This window comes from Rhincodon typus, chromosome 13, assembly GCF_021869965.1.
Source record: "Rhincodon typus isolate 14 chromosome 13, sRhiTyp1.1, whole genome shotgun sequence".
Lineage (NCBI taxonomy): Eukaryota > Metazoa > Chordata > Chondrichthyes > Orectolobiformes > Rhincodontidae > Rhincodon > Rhincodon typus.
The window spans coordinates 63,730,395-63,751,899 of NC_063344.1; the positions used below are offsets into that span (position 1 = coordinate 63,730,395).

The 21,505-nt window shown below is 41.2% G+C and overlaps 1 protein-coding gene across 1 annotated transcript in view; it reads right to left on the reverse strand.

Annotated features, from left to right (window-relative positions):
* The window catches only part of kif1aa (kinesin family member 1Aa), a 269,784-nt gene that overhangs the window by 237,351 nt on the left and 10,928 nt on the right, over positions 1-21,505 (reverse strand). The window contains exon 2 of the mRNA XM_048604503.1: positions 14,269-14,442. Coding sequence (XP_048460460.1) covers positions 14,269-14,374 — 106 coding nt within the window. The 5' untranslated portion in view covers positions 14,375-14,442. The remainder of the gene's footprint in view (positions 1-14,268; positions 14,443-21,505) is intronic.

Sequence of the window (21,505 nt, forward strand, 5' to 3'; positions counted from 1 at the left end):
ACTGGAAATATTTGCGAGTGTAGAGGTCAAACAGCGACATTAACTCGTTGGACTGAATGACCTGTTTCCATGACCTCCATGTCTTTCTAGGTATGTGGAAACAGTTTGTTTGTTAGGAGACTTCAAGCCAATCAGCCATAAAGTGGGAAACCCAAGTTGATCAGAGTCAATGTAATTAACTCCTGATTGCATTATTACTCAAGGACACAGGATGAGGCCTCTTGACTTGTTGTTTGTCCAGGATTCAGATATTGTGCAGGAAATTAAAGAAATAGCATTTCCATGGTGCCTTTATCACGAGATGTTGAACATGGTCTGAGAAGCGAATAGACCAATATGTGGATCGAAATATTTAAATTAAAATGCAGTAAATTAAATGACACAAGGAAAAGATTAAACAAATCATCCACTGCCTATGGAGGACAAGTAGAGACCCTTTAATTATGTACTAGAAGATAAATGGGCATTTCTTTTTTTAAAAAAAAGAAAACTTCAAATAAACAAATGAGACTAACATAGATTGAAGTTAAACGTGAAAGAAAATGTTAAAATTACCTCAGCAATCCTGAAGGGACTGTGAATGTGAAAAGCAGAAACAATTAGAAAAGGGAGATAAGGGAGGATGGTAAGGAGCAGACAAAAACATTGTGGTCGTGAGTGAACAACAGGTATTTCTTTTCCTTCAGTTCTCTGACTGGCATGAAGCTTTCTGATAGTCTTGTGTTTCTCATCTATGTGAGGATGCAATGGGATGAACAGGTGTCTCATTTGGCCAGGACCAGGAGAAAGCCTCTGACAGAAAACCACACACTTACATTGTGGATGTGTTGCCAAAATGGGGTTTTAGGAAGGAATTCGCCCAGTCACTTAATGAGTCTATATCCCTCACTAAATTCTTTGTGTTGTCCTTACCTCTTACCTTTCTATCTATATTTGAGACATTCACAAACTTGGCTATAGTACATTCACTTTCCTCATTCAAGTTATTAACTATGTTTTAAATAATTGTGGCCCATGTAGCACTCCACTAGTTACAGGTTGTCATCCGCAAAATGCCCCCCTTATCCTAACTCTGTCTTCTCTTAGCTAGCCAATCCTCTACACATGCAATTATACTACATCCAACTTCATGGGTTCCTGCCTTATTAAGTAGCCTTACATGTTGTACCTTATAAAATACCTTTTGGAAATCCAGAATAAGTAATATTTTGGAAATATTACATCTTCTTGTTCCCATCTACCTATCCTGTGTATTACATTTTAAAGGAGTTTCAATAAATTTGTCAGACATGATGCTCCCTTTATGAAGCCATGTTGACTTTGCCTGGTTACTTTTCGTATTTATACTATTACATCCCTTATAATAATCTCTTTCTGAATGACAGTACTTTCTGAATGACAGATGTTAATCTAACCGCCCTACAGCTACTCATTTTTTGTCTCCTTCCCTTTTTGAATAAAAGTGTTACATTGGCAGTTTTCCAATTCTCTGGGATGTTTCCAGGATATAACGTTTGGAAGGTTACCACCAAAGCGTTCATTATCTCTATAGCTGCTTCCTTTAATATCCTAGGATATAATCCATTGAATCCAGGGGATATATCAGCCTTTAGCCGTGTTAGTTTCTCTAATAACTTTAGGCTAGTGATAGGTATTGTAATTATTTGTTCTTCTTCTTTTGCAGCCTAATTATTTAATATTGTTGGAATATTGTCAGTGTTTTCTACTGTAAAGACTGATATAGAGTATTTGTTCAATTCCTCTGCCATTTCCTGGTCCCCCTTTATGATTTCCCTAGCTTCATTCTCTAAGTGTTCACGTTGACCTCTCTCTTCCTTTTTAGATCTTTTAAGAAATGCTTGCTTTCTGTTTTGATATGACAGGCTCATTTACACCCAAAGTCCATCTTTTCCCTCTTCATCTGTTTCTTCATTATCCATTGTCATTTTTTAAAACATTCCCAGTCCTCGGTTTACCATTGATCTTTGTTTCATTGTGTGTTTTCTTTCCAGTCAATTTGAAGCAATTGCTGGTGACCAGTTTGTCCCCTCCCCAGAATCCTTTCTCACTGGGATATATGTTAGTTATGAGTCAAACTATTTTCTTAAAAATTTGCAATATTCAACAACCATCGTTTCTTTCAAAACCCTTTACCTGACTGCTAAATTCTGCCATCTTCTGCTTACAGTAGCAGTTTTGATTAACATATGAATCAGGATGTTGTTCAATTCAATCCAACTTCAGGCAAGGGAACTTGTCTTTGCAAAGGATGTCTGGAAACCGATGCAGCATTTTTGGTCAAGGTACACTCTGAGCAGCTCAGTAACAAGGAACTTTGTGAATGTGTTTCTGGGGGCATAGATTGAGAATTAAACATGTTTTTGTACATTTTTCCAAAGCATGTAGTCTGGACTAGAGTTACCATGACTGATCAGAACCCCAAAGTATCTATAGACATGTTATATTTTTAATTCCAAAATGTGTTTTTATTTAATAAAAGAGGATTTCAATTAAATAAAAATAAAAAAGGATTGCAATTAAACAAAAAAGCAGCAGTGATAGTCTGGCAAAGTTGTCATGAGGCCCATGGGATGTTGAACGTGTAATGTGTCATGGAAACTTCAAACTGGGAGAGACTTCACAAGAAGAGATACCCCCAGTCAAGCCTTCCACCAGAAAGCCACCTCTTACACACCTGTCTGTTTAACCTTTCCAGAATATACAAATAAAGGAGTTGAGAATTGCCTCCAACACTAATTTATGAATGTTACTGACTGGACATCCTGGGGTATGGACTGGAGTGTTATGAGGGTGCCATATTTGAGAACAATCATTTTTAACACCTCTGCATTGCAGGTAAAACAAGAAGAATACTATTCTCAGTATGAATGCTGGAAGCCTGTAATTGGCAAAAGGAATCAGAACAATAGAATTTCCATCAGTGACCAAAACAAAGAATCCCCAAGTAAATCAGTCACCTTACAACGTCAACATTACAGATGTCATCCAATAATGGTCACAGCATTGTCTTAGCTGTTCCTTCACAAGCAATTCAGGGACTGATTGGTACTTCTTTTGCTTTAATTATTTTGGACTCTCTTATTGCTACTCTGCGTTAATGTATGTTCTGTTACTCTTTCTTCTCATATTTAGTAATTAATATTTTGTTTATTCAAGGAAGGTTAGTTAATTTGGCTCCTTTTAAAATGTAGGTGAATTTGGATCTGGGAGAAATGTATCTCTAATCAAGGAAATATATTTTACATTAACCTTGCTGCCACCTACCTAGAGGCAGGTAAATAAAGTCTGTCCATCCTTCTCACCAAGAAGTTGTAATGATTTGGGGTATCTCATTTGAATCATAACCCCCAGTGTCTGGTCCTAACACTCAGTCTAAAGTCCAAGACAATGTGCTGAGAAAAGCCATGGGGGAGCTGCTGTAGTGGCTAAGTGGGGAAAGTCTGTAATCTAAGGCCTTCTTGCAGCAGTACACTGAGTGGCTAGAAAACATGTAAACCTCCTCAAGTTGTATGTTTGCCATGAAATGCATGTTATAAATATAACCAGTAACAATAAGTGCAATGAGGTCTCTCAGATTGCCACTTATGGCACTGAAAGAAACTGTTTTGTTTTGCACATTATGTAATTTTAAAGTTGAATCATTATGTAATACACTTTTACAAATTTAATGAGTAGAGTATATTTATGGAGAAAATAAGAGTAGCTAAGAGATCAGTCAGTGATGGAAAAATTAAAAAAGATGGAAACAAAGCTGGAATGTGGAATGGGCACTACAGAGCACATGTTTTGAAAAGTTATTTCCTCCAAGTATTTGTAAAGGAAGACAAATAAACAATGTAAAGTCAATGGCTTTGATGAAAAAGAGCTCAATGTCATCGACAGGTTAAAAAGATTGAAAATTAACAAAGTAGAAATAGGCAGTACTTACTCCAGAGTTCTGACAGACCACAGTGGAGGTACGAACGATCGTGAGATTAGAATCTGCACAACTTCTGTCACCTTCACTTCTTCGGGTAGGAGTCTGCCCCTCACTGACTGGACCTTCTACCCATCACCAATACTTACCCTTCACCTGGACCCGTCCCTATGGCCTTGTACCCACATTTGATCTCAATATTAAGAACTATTGGTGTGACATGGGCCATCTTAATTTATCTACTCCTCTCACTACTCTACCCTGACTCCTTCTGAACTTGCTGCACTCCATTCTTTCAGGAATTTAATTCTGAATTTGTGATCAAACCTGCTGACAAAGGCAGCGCTGTTGTCATCTGGCATACTGGCATTGTTTTGCACTGATCTACACTATCAGGCATGCTTCCATTCATTGCTGATCCACAACCCCAGCAGTGAACAGGCCTAACACTGATCTCAAGCCTTTATTGAGATCTTCCCTCTACAGTTTCCCACCTCAGTCCCACAGCCCTCAACAGCCCACTCCAAAAACCCACTACAGGACTATTGTGGTAAATCCAGTGTTTCTAATCCTACTGACTCTTTTTTTTCTCCTTGTCCAATGTCTCCCAACGTACATTCTTGATTCTTTAGACACCCTACATCATTTCAACAACTCCTGGTTGCCTGCCCTTGAATAGTCCCTCTTCATTCTCAAACTACAACCTTCTGCACCTTCACCCCTGCCAGGTAGTTTCTGCTTCTTCCACAGAAGGAGACCCAAACAGTATTCATCCACCACGACCTACCTTCATTTGCTTCAGCATGTTGTCTCAGTGAACAACTTCTCCTTCAACTAGCCTCACCGCGTCCAATTAAAAAGGTGTTGCTATGGGTACCTACATGGGTCTCAGTTCGACTTCATATCTCTTTATAAGCATGGGCCCTCTCTCATGCTTATTTTTCTAGTATGCTAATGACTGTCTTAGAGCCAATCCTGCTCTCAGCTGGAACTGGAAATATTTATTAATTGCTTTTAATTTTCACCCTTCTCTCACCTCCACCTGGCCCATCTCTGACTCCTCCCTTCTCTGTCTCCATTTCCAGGGACAGCCTGTTTACTAATATCCATTACAAACGCAACGACTCCCACTGTTACACTGACTATAATTCCTCACAGCCTGCCTCCTGCGAGAACTCCATTCAATTGTCCCAGTTTTTCTGTCTCCATTGCATGTGTTCTGATGATGCTTCCTCCACCAATAGCACTTCTATTTTGTTGTCCTTTCTCCTCACCTGAGAATTCCCCCTCACACCAATTAAAAAGGCGCTCAACTGCGTCCGAACCATTTCCCACAGTTTCTACTCCCACCCCTTCTCTTCTCCTCCAGAATCACCACAGGGTTCTATTTGTCACATGCACCAGGCTACACATTCCAAGGTTCATCCTCTGCCTTTTCTATTACTTCCAGCGTGACCAAACATATCTTCCCTTCCCTCCCCGTCAGCATTCTGAAGGGACCATTTCCTATGAAACACTCTGATCTGCTCCTCTACCATGACCAGCATCTCATTCTCTTTCCACAGCACTTTTCCATGCAATTGTACATGACATAACACTTGCCTTTTAATCTCCTCCTTCCTCATTGTCTCAAGGTCCCAGCCACACTTTCCAAGTGAAACAGTGATTGACATGTACTTCTTTCAATCCAACCTTGGCTCACATTGTGGTGTTTTCTTCAGTGAGGAAATCAAATGCAGGGTTTGTGAAACACCCCCATTCAGTCCCAAGCTTGTGGTCACCGCTATTTCAATACACCATTTTGCTCAGATTTCTGCTAGGTTGTGTGACTAAAGCCCAACATAAGCTGGAGGACCAGTACCTCACTTTCTGACTAGTCACTTTATAGACTTTGGGACTCAACATCAAGTTCAATTATCTCCAAAATCCATTTTGACATTTTATCCCTCCATTCTCCCTGTACCTTGTTCGCATGCTTTTGCTTTTAGACAAAGCTGACCCTTATATTGCTACCAATATAGACATGACTGTTTCTTTCATTCTTTACTGCAACTATTACCAGGCTCTTTTGCCTTTTGTTCCATGCCACCCTTGATCTTTAATTTTTCTCACCCTCTAACTTTTCTCTGAACTTCCCTATTGTTTCACCTGCCCCTTGCCCTTTTTTTATCAACAACATAAAACACACCACATTTCACCCCTCTTCGTTTTCAAAGAATAGTCATACTGGACCCTGTTTCTTTCTCCACAGATCCTGGTAGACCTGCTGAGTTTCTCCAGCACATTTTGTTTGTATTTCAGATCTCCAGCATCCACAGTATTTTGATTCTGTACAATTGTAGAGAACAGTCTTTGATCACATCAAAAGGTGTACATAACAGAGTTCGCTTTGTTGGATCCCAACAATGTCCCTCAGTCCTCAACTCCAGAAGAACACCGGCTTGCTCCATTGAGATGACATTTCTCCATTTTGCTAGAGTAGCCAAGTTGTAATCTCTCTGTGAGGTTGCTCATCAGTGACATTGCTGTAGTGTGGAACCGTGGCTACCAGATTCTGGACTTAAAACTCTAAGAATCATTACAAGACTTACAAAGCTTGCCTGGATTGGAGCTCAGAAATGAAAGAACAGCAAGACCTTGCACTACCCAGTCCAATGGACAGATGCATGTCCTGCCCTTTTCTGCACTTCCCAGAGATAACTGTCCTCCTGATACCAAAACAAATCAATTCACACAGTCAATGTCTCCCACTGCTCAATCAGTCCAAATGATTGACTTTCAACCACTGTGGTGGAGAAATCAGACATCTACACTACAGGAACCTTACAACAATTTAGGAAGTCAACTGCAATACAAACTTTAGTAGTTCGAAACTGCACATAGTAGAGTTGCACAGAGCTTCCTGCCCTTTCTGCACATGCTCAGTATTGCTCCATAGCAGTTGCAACTACCTGCCACAGGTCAAACCCGACGCAGGTTGTGTCGGGTCAACAAGGTGGGGATGAAAGGGAGGGTTGGTCATGGGATGAGGCCAGTGGTAGGGAGAGTTTGAAACTGTAAAATGTGGACCAGAAACGTCAACATGCTTGCTCCTCTGATGCTGCCTGGCCTGCTGTCTTCCACCCATCCACACTGTGTTATCTATGATGATAATGGTTGTTGGAGGCCAATTCTCTTCGTCCCAGAGCATCACTGCAGGAGCTCCTTTGAGCAATGTCGTAGGCTCAGACATTTTCAGCTGCTTGATCAATCACCTTTCCTCCATCGAAAGGTCAGAAGTAGAGACATTTGTTATGATTGCACAATGTTCAGCACCATTCACGATTCCTCAGATATTGAAGCACATGTGTCCATGTGCAGCAAGACATAGGTTTGAGTTCTTTTAAATCAGTTCATGGAAAATGGGTGTCCCTGGCTAGGTCTCCCTCTCCCTAACTGCCCTGAAGTAGGCGATGGCCAGCTTCATTCTTGAACTGCTGCAGTCCTTCAGGTATAGGGAAATCCATACCGTTCCCATGTATTCTATTCTATTCTCAAGTCTTTTTTTAACTTAGTACACACACTGGTGTTAAAATTAACATAATACATAAAAAGCAAAATAAACAAGTGAACAATAGAACTAAATTATTCATTAAAAATTCAAAGAATGTCAAAGTTGGGAGCTCATGGATACCACTGTGATCCAAGACAAACCACTTGCACAAGAGAGGGATGACCTAAATTCAGTGAACCAAAATATAGAAACAGTCTATGCAGAGATGAACAATAATAAAGGAAAGAGTTTGCTTGTGGAAGTTGTGTACAGGTGGCATACCAGTAACCACCCGATAGCACAGGGTATCAAGGAAGAAATAATGAGAGCTTGTCAAAAGAGTACTGAATTATCATGCGTGACTTTAACTTACACATAAACCGAAAAAAAAAAGAATTAGATAGGAAAATGTTGCCTAAAGGAGGAGTTCATTGAATAATTTTAGAACAATTTATTAGACCAGCATGTTATGACACCAACCAAAGACAGCAGTCTACATTAGATCAGGTTCTGACCAACAAGAGGGTATTAATTACTGACTTCACAATGAAAGTGCCCCTGGGAAGCAGCAAGCATGATGTGAATGAATTTTACGTACTATTTAGGGGAGAGAAGTGTGGGTCTAAGCCTACTGTTTTGAGTTTAAACTGAGGCAATTATGAGGGCATGAAAGCAGAGTTTACTAATGTGAAATGGCATTTAGGTTAAAGGATACGTCAATAGACATGCAGTGGCAAATGTTAAAGTGTTATTACTGAAAACGCAGTATAAATGTTTCCAACAAACAAGAAAAATTCTAAGGGATGGACACACCATCAGTGGTTGACTAAAAAAAGTCCAACTCTGTATCAAAGAAACAAAACATAATAGTAAAGATGGGTGGTAGGTGATAAAAAGAACAAAGAACAGTACAGCACAGGAATAAGCCCTTCAGCCTACCAAGACTGCACCGACACATGATGCCTTTCCTCAACTAAAAGCCTTTTGCCTCTATGCAATCTGTATCTCTCTATTCGCTGCCCATTCATATATCTGTCAAGATGTCTCTTAAACATTGCTATTGTAACCGGCTCCAGCACCTCCCCGGGAGCACATTCCAGCGACTTACCACCCTCAATGTAAAAAATTTGCCTATAAATCTACCCCTTTTTACCTTAAACCTATGTCCCCTAGTAATTGACATTTTTACCCTGGGATAAAGACTCTACTATCCATTCAATCGATGCCTCTCAGAATTTTGTAAACTTCCTTCAAGTCACCCCTCAGCCTTTGACATGCAATTGAAATCAAGCCAAAAATTTGTCCAATCTCTCCTCAAAGCTAATATCTTCCAAACTAGGTAACATCTTGGTAAACTATTTCTGTACCCTCTCCGAAGCCACTACACACTACTTGTAGTGTGATGACCAGAACTGTACACAATACTCCAAATGTGGCCTACCTAAAGTTTATATAGCTGCAATATGACTTGCCAATTTTTATATTCTATGCCCCAAGTGATGAAGGCAAGTATGCCATATGCCTTCTTGACCACCTTATCTACTTGTGTTGCTACTTTCACAGGGAACTGTTAGGGGATTTCTCTGTATGTTGATGCTACTAAGGGTAAAAGAAAAAGTAAAACAAAATTAAAAGATTAATAAGGGGACAAAAAATAGAGGAGAAAGAAAGTTAACCAAAAACATATATAAAAAAAGGGAAGTGTCTTCAGTTATTTAAAAAAAAATGAGTTAACAATATAAGTGTTGATCCAACAGAAAATGAGTCTGGGGAACTAGTAATGGAGAATGAGGAGACAGTAGCCAAATTGAACAGGTATTTTGCCCACGCTTCATTGGAGAGGATGCAAGTAACATCCCAGAAATAGCTGTAAATCGGGAATTGAAAGGGAGAGGCAATCTCAAGAAAATTACAGTTCCCAGGGAAGTAGCACTGAGTAAATTATTGGAGCTGTGAGTTGATAAGTCCTTGGGTCCTGATGGGCTTCATCCTAGGGTCTTAAATAAAGTAGCTAGTGAGATAGCATTGTTTTTAATTTTCTAAAACTCATTCAATTCAGTGAACGTTCCTTTAGATTGGAAAAGAGTGAATGCAATTCCTTTATTCAATAAAGGAGGGAGGCAGAAAGCAGGAAACTCCAGCCAGCTAGCTTAACATCCGTTAGAAAGAAAATGTTAGTAGCTACTATTAAATACATTATAACAAAGCACTTGGCTTCGTTCAAGGTAATCAGGCAGAGTCAGCGTGATTTTTTCAAAGGGAAATCATGTTTAAATCATGTTTAGTACTTTGAAGAAGTAACCTGTGCTGTGGATAAAGGAGAACCAGTGGATAGACTGTACGTGGATTTCCAAAGAACATTTGACAGGGTTCCACATCAAAGGTAACTGAGGAAAATAAAAGTTCCTGGTGTTACGGATAACATCCTGGCATGGATGAGAGATTGGTTGGCTAACAGGAAGCACAGAGCAGGAATAAATGGGTCTTTGTCAGGCTGCCAGGATGTCATGGGTGCTGTACCACATGGGTCAGTGCTGGAGCTTCAACTCCTTATAATTTATAGAAAATATTTGGATGAAGGGAACAAAGGTCTGCCAGCTAAAGTTGCTAATGACACAAAGGTAGGTAGGAAAGTGAGCTGTGAAAATGACAGAAGGAGCCTGCAGAGAGACCACAGGTTAAGTGAATGGGCAAAGATCTTGCAATTGGAGTTCAATGCAGGAAAGTGTCATATTGTCTATTTTGATAAAAAGAATAGAAAGAAGCATACTATCTAAATGGCATGTTTGTTTTATTGCAAGGGGAATGTAATGCAGGAGCAGGAAGATTATGCTTTGGTTATACAGTATAGGGCTTCAGTGGAACTGCATCTCGAGTACTTTGTATAGCGTCACTACACTTAGAGAAAGATGTTAATGCATTGGAAGCAGTTCAGGGACTGGCATGGAATGAGCAGATTGCTTTATGAGGAAAGATTAGACAGGCTAGGCCTGAATCTTCTGCAGTTTAGAAAAGCCAGAGGTTATATAATTGAAACACGCAAGATCCTGAGGGGACTTAACCAGGTTGATGTGGAAAGGATGTTTCCTCTTGTGAGAGAATCTAGAACTAGGGTCATTGTTTAAATATAAAGGGGGCACCCATTTAAGACAGGGATGAGGAAAAACAAAATCCTTTCCAAGAGTGAGAGTTCCCTTTCTCTAAAGGCAGTGATGCAGAATCTTTATTTTTTAAAGGCAGAGTTCATAGTTTCTCGATTACCGAGGGGATGAAAAATTGTCAGGGATATGCAGGAATATATAGCTGAGGTTAAAATCAGATCCAGTCATGGTCTTATTCAAAGGGGGAGCAGGCTTGAAGGAATGAGTGACACTTACTTGTACCTTTTACTCTTGTACCTTCTGAGGAAGAGTCATACCAAACTCAAAATGTTGGCTGTTTCCTCTCTCCAGTGATGCTTCCAGAATTGTACAGTTTCTCCAGCATTCCGTGCTTGTTATCCTTGTTCATGGTTCATTGTTCATATGTTCATATGTTAAGATACCTGCTGTCCTGGTCCTTCTACACCCTAGAGGTTTGGAAGATGCAGCTGAAGAAGCTTGAGTGAGATACTGCGATACACCTTGTACATGGTACACATGGCTACCACTGAGCATCAGTGATGAAAGGAGTGAAAGTTGAAGGTGACGGATGAAGTGTTGATCAAACAAGCCACTTTGTCTTCAGTGGTGTCAAGCTTTTTGAGTGTTATTGGAGCTGCACTCATCCAGGCAAGTGGAGAGTATTCTATAATTCCTTTACTCACTCCCATGCCACATCCCAGGCCTTGTCATCACATGGGCTACTGTCACCACTGCCAATCTATTTTCACCTCCTTATGGCCCCCATTATCAGCTTTTCTCCTTCCTGGCATCCCTTCATTTGCCCAACATTCCTTCTCTTTCTCTGGGCTCTTCATCTATCCTCTCATTCCCTAATCCCCCTACCCTCTGGCTTCAGCATATATGACATCTTTTCCTAGCTACTACCAGTTCTAAAGAAGAGCCACTGGACCTGAAACGTTGACTCTGCTTTCTCTCCACAGATGCTGCCGGATCTGCTGAGTTTCTCCACCAATTTCTGTTTTTGTTTCTGATTTCCAGCATGCTCAGTTCTCTGGCTTTATTTTAGGATTCAATAATGCTCCTGACTTATGCCTTGTACACGGAGGACAGACATTGGATAGAGAGGAGTTTCTTGCCTGCAAAGGAAGGTCAAAACTTATTCTTGTAGCCACACTAATGATATAGCTAGTCCAGTTCATTTTCTGTTCAGTGGTAAGCCAAAGATGTTGTTAGGGGCAGATTCAGTGATGGTAATGCCAGTGAATGCAAGGGGTGATGGTTAGATCCACTTGTATTGGAGATGGTCACTACTTGGCACATGCGTGGTGCAAATTTTACATAATACTTGTCAGCCCAAACTTGGATATTGTCCAGGTCTTCCTGCATTTGGACATGGTTCATCTCAGCATCTGAGGAGTCATGGATGGTGCAAAATATTGTGTATCTATGAGCATCCGCACTTCTGACTGACAGCGGTCATTGACGAATTAGCTGAAGGTGGTTGAGCCTGAGACTTTTCCCTGACGACCTCCATCAATAATTCCCTACAGATGAGATGACTGACATCCAACAACCACAACCTTTGTGCTAGGCATGGCTCCAAACAGCAGGGAGCTTTTTCCATGATTCTCATTGCCTCCTATTTTAGGGATGGCCAAAACGCACTGGCTTTGCCAATGAACACACACTTTGCAAGAAACAGCTAAACAATGCATGAACTTTAGCAAGACAGTAAAAACTGATTATTAACTAACTCAGTCTGATTGACCTGTCACTACAGACATTCTATGAGCAAAGGTCCACTAGAGACAAATAACGTAGGCTGTGATGACACTTCCAGAGCCCACCACTGGCTTCCACCCACATATCCCAAGCTTTAGTCAGGTTTTCACCTCAGTGCTAATTCCCCAATCCCTTGATTCCACTCACAAATTCATGTTTAATGGGAGTACGCATGAGAGAGACAGAGCCACAATTTGGTCGTTCTGATGAAGAATGATACCAAACTTAAAACGTTAGCTCTGTTTCTCTCTTCACAGAAGCTGCCAAGCCTGCTGAGTTTCTCTAGCACTTTCTGCGTTAAGTTCAAAACATGGCACCCTGGATTTGCCAATCTCACTAGAGGTGTGGATTGTCGACTAAAGTAAGTTCCTCAAGGAAAAATTTGCAGAAATGTTGCGCTGGTAAATTTATAAGAGAAAGGGGAAAGAAATCCTGAAGATATTCCCAGTGAATTTCTTTACGGAAGACATCTCAGGCAGATCTGGTAATGTAAATCACACCAGTCAGACATACAAGTACAGAAGTGTTGAGGACAGAAGCAGTTTTAAACTGAGAACATGTTATAGGATCAGAGGGTAGCAATGGTTCAATCAGTGAGGACGTCCAGGGTCAGGTCACATCACTGCAATATATTCTGTGTAGTTTGCTGAGCCCAGCACTAACTGTGCACAGGCTGAATCAGAATCTAACATCCACTTGTAGTTCATTTGTTATCGTAGGATAATGAAAAGGCATAATTCACCTTAACCTGAAGAAGTCTTAAAAAACAGGCAACCAGCAAGATAAAAAGGTTTGCCAGAATATTGCTTCTTTGACTACAATTCCAATTTGGTCCATGCCATACTTATCTTCCACCCAACAAGACTCAAACGTTCCGATTAATAAACAGAGAAGTTAGTTGGCTAAAGCTTTTCATGCTGAAAGCAAATATAAAATGGTCAATCATACTAATTGCTCCATTGGCCTAGATCAGAACTTTAAATTGCCATCTCTACTTTTCACCTTAATGAACCCTCACCACAGTAAAATCGAGGGAGAGTGCCCTTTGTTCAACACAAACTCATTATCTCCGTCTTATTTATCCCCTTCCAATTCTCCTTTTCTCCTCTGCTGGAACTGGTAACTCTTGCTGAGATCTGCCCACATAGTCCTTACAGCAGAGTTTACTCAATTACTGCTACATCATTACTACATTCAGCATTCACAATCCTGCAGTGCCCAGCAGGACTCAGTGGACACTGTCTTTGTTCCATTGAGTCATAGAGGTGGACTACAGCAATCCCCACCCCCCAACATAACTTTCTTCCCATTAATGCTGTTATCTTCTTGGTTGGCAGCTCCTTAGTTAGGATGGTGGCTATGATTTGCTATCATGTCCACAGAGTATGGCATCTCCCCTTTGGATATTTTCTAATCAACCTGTTCAGAGACATTATTCCATACCCCTGTTGCAGGTGGGTCTCGAACCTTGGACTCCTGGCTCAGAAATAGGACATTACCACAGTGCCACAGCAGCCCTTATTTCCCCTTTGTACAAAGAAAAACACAGCTATTCATTGTAAACACTGCATAAGGCAGAGTTCTTCCGAACCAATCATTAGGCCCTATCGGGATTAATCTAAACAGGCAAGATAGGAAGTCCCACTGATTGTGGTCAATGAAATGTCCATTTCACATTCATGGTAATTTACAGACACACAAAATTTTTTTAGTGGCCATTGGAGAACACCCTGATAACATTGAATAACAGAACAATGCTGAGTGCTCAGCCATGCTAAGCAGTTATTGATATTCCTGGCTCTGGTGCCTTTCAGGTTGCATAATCAGCTTTTGTCCTTCGATTGGCTCTGAGTCCTCTCAGGCTGTAGCAGGCAGGGCAGACTGAACAGTACAGTGTGGAAATAAATACTCACTTGTTGTATTCCCTGACATCTGAATAATGCATTTGCTCTCTCGGCTGATCTCCCTGGAGTTGAAAGGCCGGACTCTCACCGCCACCTTCACCGAGGCACCGGCCATCTTGTTTCCAGGAGGCTCTCCACAGAGAGGCTGGGCTGATCTGTCCTCGCCTTGCTCGGAGTATTTCCCTGAAGAGAAGGACAGGAAAGGCAAGAGAGTCAATGGAAAGTAATGAAACAGGAAGATTATTGGCACTGAGATCAGTTCTGGCACATATAGAAGGTGTTGTAAAGCTTGACAAGGTATCTTACTAAGACCAGGACCAATGTCCTCAGTGAAGAGAGTTCATTAATATGTAGTGGTGGGTTGAAATGAATTTGGCTGGGCCAGATTCAAGGCTATGGGCCAAGTGCTGATAAATGGGATTAGGTTGAAGGACAGGTGTTTCACACATGTCAGTGCAGACTCAATGGGCCAAAGGGCCTCTTCTGCACTGTATGATTCAACAATTCGATTCTATGATTCAGTTGGGTGTGCCATGACATAGCACCAGAGAGGAAAAAGAAGCAACTTAGAAAACTAGCAGGAACAAGAAGTTTCAGGAGAAAGAACAGTGCACAAAGTCCCAACATTAGATGAAAGGCATATATGACAAAGTGTTGAAATGTAAGTTTATTAATGTTATCAGCAAAGCCAATGAGTTACAGGTGTAAATTGTCATGTGGGGTTACGATCACATGGATAAACAGAGACATAGTTTAAACGTGTAGAATGATAGGAGCAAATCTGGAGGGATAAGGAACAAATAAAGGAAGAGGTTTCCAGTTATTAATCATAGAATCCCTACAGTGTGGAAGCAGGCCATTAGGCCCATCAAGTCCACACTTTACCCTTCACAGAGCATCCCACCCCGACCCATCCCCACAACACTCCATTTCCCATGGCCAATCCACTTAACCTGCACATCTTTGGACTGTGGGAGGGAACCCACACAGACACAGGAAGAACGTGCAAACTCCGCGTATAAAGTCGCCCAAGGGTGGAATCAAACCCAGGTCCCTGGTGCTGTAAGATAGCAGTGCTAACCGCTGATTCACCATACCTCAAGGACAATATTACAGTTCAACTGAAAGTTGGTACACCAAAATATTCAAAAGTAGAATTTATTGGTTGAAGTAAAGGAACAGTAAAGGAGCTGATAAATCACTAAGTATTTACTCCAAATTTGCAAATACTGAGTAGATAAAAGGGAAAATCTAAAGGTAAATGTGACAGGAATTTAACAAATAATAGAGGAGTAATGATGGAGGATGTAAATTATCCGAACTGTATGAGGAGAAAAAAATTGTAAAGGACAAGAAGGATGAATAGCTCTTCAAATGGGTCTAACACAACTTTCTTAACCAGCATGCTTCTGGCCCAATGAGGAAAATACATCAGTTTTGAGGAATGAAGCAGGGCAAATGGAATATGCTTCACTGAGGGAAAATCTGGGCAATACTGATCATAATATATTCAGGTTTAAATTATGCCAAAAAAGGAGTACAGAATAAAATAGAAAACTTGCTAAAATATGGAGTGTAAGGTGAGACATGTAGAACAGTGCAAAGACAAAATACAAAAGAAAGATTAGTGGATAATATAAAATGGAATCCATTTTTTTTTAGAAAGGATAGTTAAAGGAATAGTAGGGCTCATTGGGAACATAGAAGAAAGTATCTGTATAGTGGCAGAAGGCACGACTGAATGATTACTATATTTTGCATCTGCTTTCACAAAAGAAAATGGTAAATGTGAATTTTGCAGAAAAGGATGAGGGAGTACAGATATTAATTAGGATAAAAATAGATAGGAAATAAATGCTAAATAGTTTGGCATCTCTCTAGGTCGATTTGTCACCCAGTCCAGATTGAATGCATTTTAGGCTGCTGAAGGACACAACTCTGAATACAAGCCTCCTTGGATTTGGCAATAGTGCTGAAGGACTGGGGCAATGCAAACATCTCACCCCAGCAATCCAGAGTACTGGATGAATGATTCAGAGAGACAAGACATAATGAAGAATTTAAATTCAGTTAATAAATAAAAGTAGAAAAAAAATTGTATCAGTAATGGTAAACAGGAAATTAAAATTGATTAAAAATGAAAAAAAATACCTATGTGTCTATTTATTTATTTATGTGCAGAGATTAGAGAAGCTAGGATTGTTTTCCTTAAATCAGCGGAGGATTAAGGGAAACCTGAATGGAGTATTCGAAATTATGTGAGTCTCTTTGATCAAGCAATTAAAAAGATAATGTTTCTTGTGCCAAATCGGATAATAACCAGAGGTCTTAGATTGACAATAATTAGCAGGAGAATGGCATCAAAAACGTGGAGAAACACTTTACTGTCAAGTGTTATTAAGATCTGGAATGCACTACCTGAAAGGGTTGAGATAGCACATACCACATCAATTTCAAAATTAAAATTCAATTAATTAAATTTTTAAAAATTAAAAATGAAACTAAACTGATGAAAAAAATCCCATCAGGTTCCATTTGGGAAGGAAATCTGTTTTCTCTACTTAGTCTAGTCTAGTCATTACTCCAGACACTCAGCAACATAGTTGATTTTTGCTGACCTTTGAAATGGCCTTGCAACTAACTGAGTTGCATCAAAGCTACAATCAGGGCAATTCACAATAGGTAACAAATAATGATCACACCAGCAATATCCACAAATAAAAATAAAATCCGAGCAATTACAGGCCAATCACTTTTACTATAATGGTAGGAAAACTACAAGACGCCGTTGGCAAAGACAAAGTTGATTCTCACCTCGAGAAACTCAGCAGGGATTCACGAAAAGATTAATGTGTGACAAATTTAGGTCTTTAATGATGGCAATGCAGTAGATGCAAATATGGAATATGAAAAGCAGCAAATAAGCTGCTGATTTACAGAGCTATTTGGAAAACTGCAGCGTTTTAAAGAAATGGTCATAATGAAAGCAAGTCTTTCTCTAAGAGACAGGAGGCAGATAGTAGTGGTGAATGAATGCAAACTGGAGAGAAATATGCAGCAGGATCCTCAGGAACAGTACAAAGACCAACGGTCTTTTTTGATAAATATTAATTGTCGGTTATTAATTGACACAAAGTTAGGTGTAGATGACCTAATTTCGAGGTTTGCAAATGGTGCAAAATTCAGTAATGTATTGAACAATACAGAGGACAGTAACAGACTTCAGGGAGCCATAGGCAAGGTGAAACAGGCAAGAACATAGCGGAGAGGTGATGCACAACATGAGGGTCAAAACTATAATACAGAGTAATCTAAATGGTGCTATCTTCAGGTGGGAGCAGAAGAAGAGGGACTTAGGGACACTTGTTCACAAATCATCGTAGGTGGCCTGGATGTGAGAAGATGGTTAAGAAACCCAATGTGTAGCCCTCAGCTGCAGCATTGTATACAAGTCCTATTTAAGGAAGGATATAATGGCCTTAGAGAGGATAGAGAGAGAGGTTACCAGCATAAGAACAGGAATAAAGGACCTCATTTATGTACAGAGAATAGAGAAACTAGGATGAAGGGAAACCTTAATGCAAAAAAAAAAGATAATGTTTCTTGTGGCAGTAGGGCAATAACCAAAGGTCTTAGACTGAACATAATTAGCAAGAGAACAACAAAAGAGGGGAGGAACATTTTAATGCCAAAAGTTATTTAGATCTGGATTGCACTCCCTGAAAGGGTGGAGGTAGCAGATGCAACACCAACTTAAAAAAGGCAATTGGAAATTTATTTGAACTGGAATAGTTTGCAGGATTATTGTAAGAAATATGGGGTGTGGAATTATTTACATAGATTTTTGAAAATTGACACAGACACATAGGCTGTGACACAGTCAGAGGTCCAAGTGTTTCAGCAAAACAACACGGGTAGCCCTGCTAAGTATGGCAGCATGGGAAAGTGGGTCAGACACTGTCCTTTCACACTCTGGGACTGGCTGGGACAGTGGGTCGGACACTGTCCTTTCACACTCTGGGACTGACTGGGACAGTGGGTCAGACACTGTCCTTTCACACTCTGGGACTGGCTGGGACAGTGGGTCAGACACTGTCCTTTCACACTCTGGGACTGACTGGGACAGTGGGTCAGACACTGTCCTTTCAGACTCTGGGACTGGTTTCAGTAGCCATCTACTGCTTCACTCTATCACCATAATGAGACTGTACACATTTATCCCCTATCACTGTTATGTTAGTTATCTGCCTCACCTTCTGTAAGTACATGTTGATTCACCTCTTATCTTATTTCTATCTTTCCAACGTTTTCTTCTTCTTGCTCTGACAGTGTTATCCCAGGCTTGCTGACAGCATCATCAGGCACCTTGCCATTCATTATCTGAGAGCCTTAGAATTGAATACTGGCTGGCTACTTTACAATGGAAGGGAAGGCCTCACGGCTACGCTTACAAGGTAAGACCCAGACCTTTCTTCATTTATAAAACCCCATTCTCATTTTGACTACAGTGTCTCAAATCTGGATTCATGTCCTGATGATGTGTCTCCCTAACATGGTGAAAAACTGAATCCCCCACTATCAACATCCTGGGGTTACCATTGATTAGAAACTCACCATATAAACATAGTGGCTACAAGACCAAGCCAGCGGCTAGAAATAATGCAGAAAGTAACTTATATCCTAACTCCCCTAAGCTTATCCATCATCTGCAAGGCACAAGTCAGGACAGTGATAGAATACTCCCCACTTGCCTGGATGAGTGCAGCCCCAACAACACTCAAGGACCTTGACACCATCCAGAACAAAGCAGCTCACTTGATTGGCACTACATCCACAAGCATTCACTCCCTCCACCACCGATGCTCAGTAGCAGCAGTGTGTACTATCTACAAGATGCACTGCAGAAATTCACCAAAGATCCTCAGACAGCATCTTCCAAAACCACGGCCCCTTCCACCCAGAAGGACAAGGGCATTAGATAAACGGGAACGTCACCAACTGCAAGTCCCCCTCCAAGCCACTCACCATCCTGACTTGTAAATGTATTGCCATTCCTTCGTTGTTGCTGGATCTAAATCCTGGAATTCCCTCCCTAATAGCAATGTGGGTCAACCTACAGCACATGGACTGCAGTTGTTGAAAAAGGCAGCTCATCACCACCTTCTCAAGGGGCAACTAGGGATGGGCAAGAAATGCTGGCCAGTCAGTGACACCATGTCCCGCAAGTGAATAAATAAAAAGAATAAATAAAAGACCTGGTCAGAACACCAGCAGGCTGAGCCCCTGACTCTTCCAGTCACCAAAAACCATTTTGCTGGTGGATTTATATGCAGCAGCTCTTTAAATACAACTACCTGACAAGGGAGAGCTCAAGCATGGGGTGAACATGTTGCAAACGTCTACCTGGTCCAGGCAGAAGACAGGCAACTCCCTAAAGAGTTACAGACAGAACAGGGGCTGCATGTGATAATCCAGGCTGCGCCCACTGTGGACAAATCACATCGCTGAGGCACACCATCCAGAGGTGGTTCGATGCTAAGGTATCACTCCAATGTCTGAAGGTGAAATATCGCCAGCAGGAATGTGAAGGCACACCAGTGCCTGACCGCCTTCTCTCAGCAGGAGACTCGGTATCTCAGCCTCAATGCAGTGTTGTCATTCACCCCAGAGAAACTCTGAGAGTATCCTCTGAATCAGGGCAGTGAGCAAAATGACCACCTGGTATCACCACAATATGGCGCCCATTGTTTGGGATATGACCAAGATTTGACTCCTCAAGGAGAGCACTTGGTTGCTCCGGTCCAGGGGCCTAGGTGTGTGGTGCCTTTAGCTTCTAGCTCTTGTCCATTTAGCAAAACGTTGACTTCTAACCTGACATCCAAGCATCCATTCTTAAAATCCGTGTTCACAGAGCTGGGAATTCTCCTGATTATTTTCACAGTGCATCGATTTTTCAAAATCACCCATCAATAGTAAAGTCTTTCCACGGACGATATGCTCGGATACATGTTAAAACAGAAATCGTTTTGACCTAACAAATCCTCCACACACCTCGTATTGAATCTCCCTTGAGTCATGGGCAATAAGCTGCAAATGAAAAGTGTGGAAGACAATAATCCAAACTCAGATGACTTGAGCTGAATCAGTCATCGGTGCTGTGTGCTGCCACTGTTTCAACATACAAGCTCGGCACACAGCGAGGATCACTAAGGTGACAAGAAAACCATACTCCCCCCCGCCCCCCAAACAAAAAAGCTGTGAACGTACGGTGAGGCTGTTCTTGCCCCTCAGGCTTGTTAATAAATTGCATATTACAGCACTCCATCCACCAGACAGAATCCCATAACCGCAAGGACTCCTGGGTTTAACTGGAAAGTGTACTGAGGTTAGGTGCAGGAAAGAAATAGTCAGACTGCCCTGTTTGGCTTCTCACTGTTTACTACTGAAATTCCAAAATGGCTGCTCTGGTACTGCACCCGGATCAAAACGTGATGACTGTCAATATTCCCTGGCCTTCAAATAACATTTGATCTCTGAGGTTGGTCTGGCTCACATACTCCCAGAGGTTTCCTCATTCGGTTTGTCATCTCCACGTCATACCTGTGCTCCCATCATTAGTCATTTGATGCATTCATTGTCTCAGTTCCCTGTCTTTCCACGTTGAATAGAAAACCAGAATATATCAGTGACTGATTGGATGATTTTATCTCTCTAAAAGACTTTTATCCTAATTCTATCCTTTTAAAAAAAAACTAATGCACCAAAGTGTTCAGAGAGTGAAAGAAAAATGTTTGCTTTATTTTTCAATAACCTTGTTTTTTTCTGGCTCTGTTCATGTCCGTAGCATCTCACAAGTCCATCTTCAGTTTCTGGATACACCAGTGTAAATCGGAATGTTTATCTTAAGCCTCTGCCAGCGAGCTGCTTTCATTCCCCTGCAGATATCCCACAACGCGCCCCCCCTTACCAGTACATTGTTCTCATTCCCCTGCCAGACAGCTGCCCATAGGCCCCTGGCAGTACACTGTTCACATTCCCCTGCCAGTCCCTTGCCCCCAAGCTCCTGCTCCCCGACTAGTATCTTCGTCTCATTCCACAGACAGGAATATCGCCCCCAGGCACCTGCATTGCTCTCATTCAATCCCCTGCCATACCCTGCTCTCATTCCCCTGTAAAGGATGCTGTCCCTGGGCTCCTGATAGAACCTGATCCCTGGTTATTGCTTTGTTTTTAACATACAAGCCTA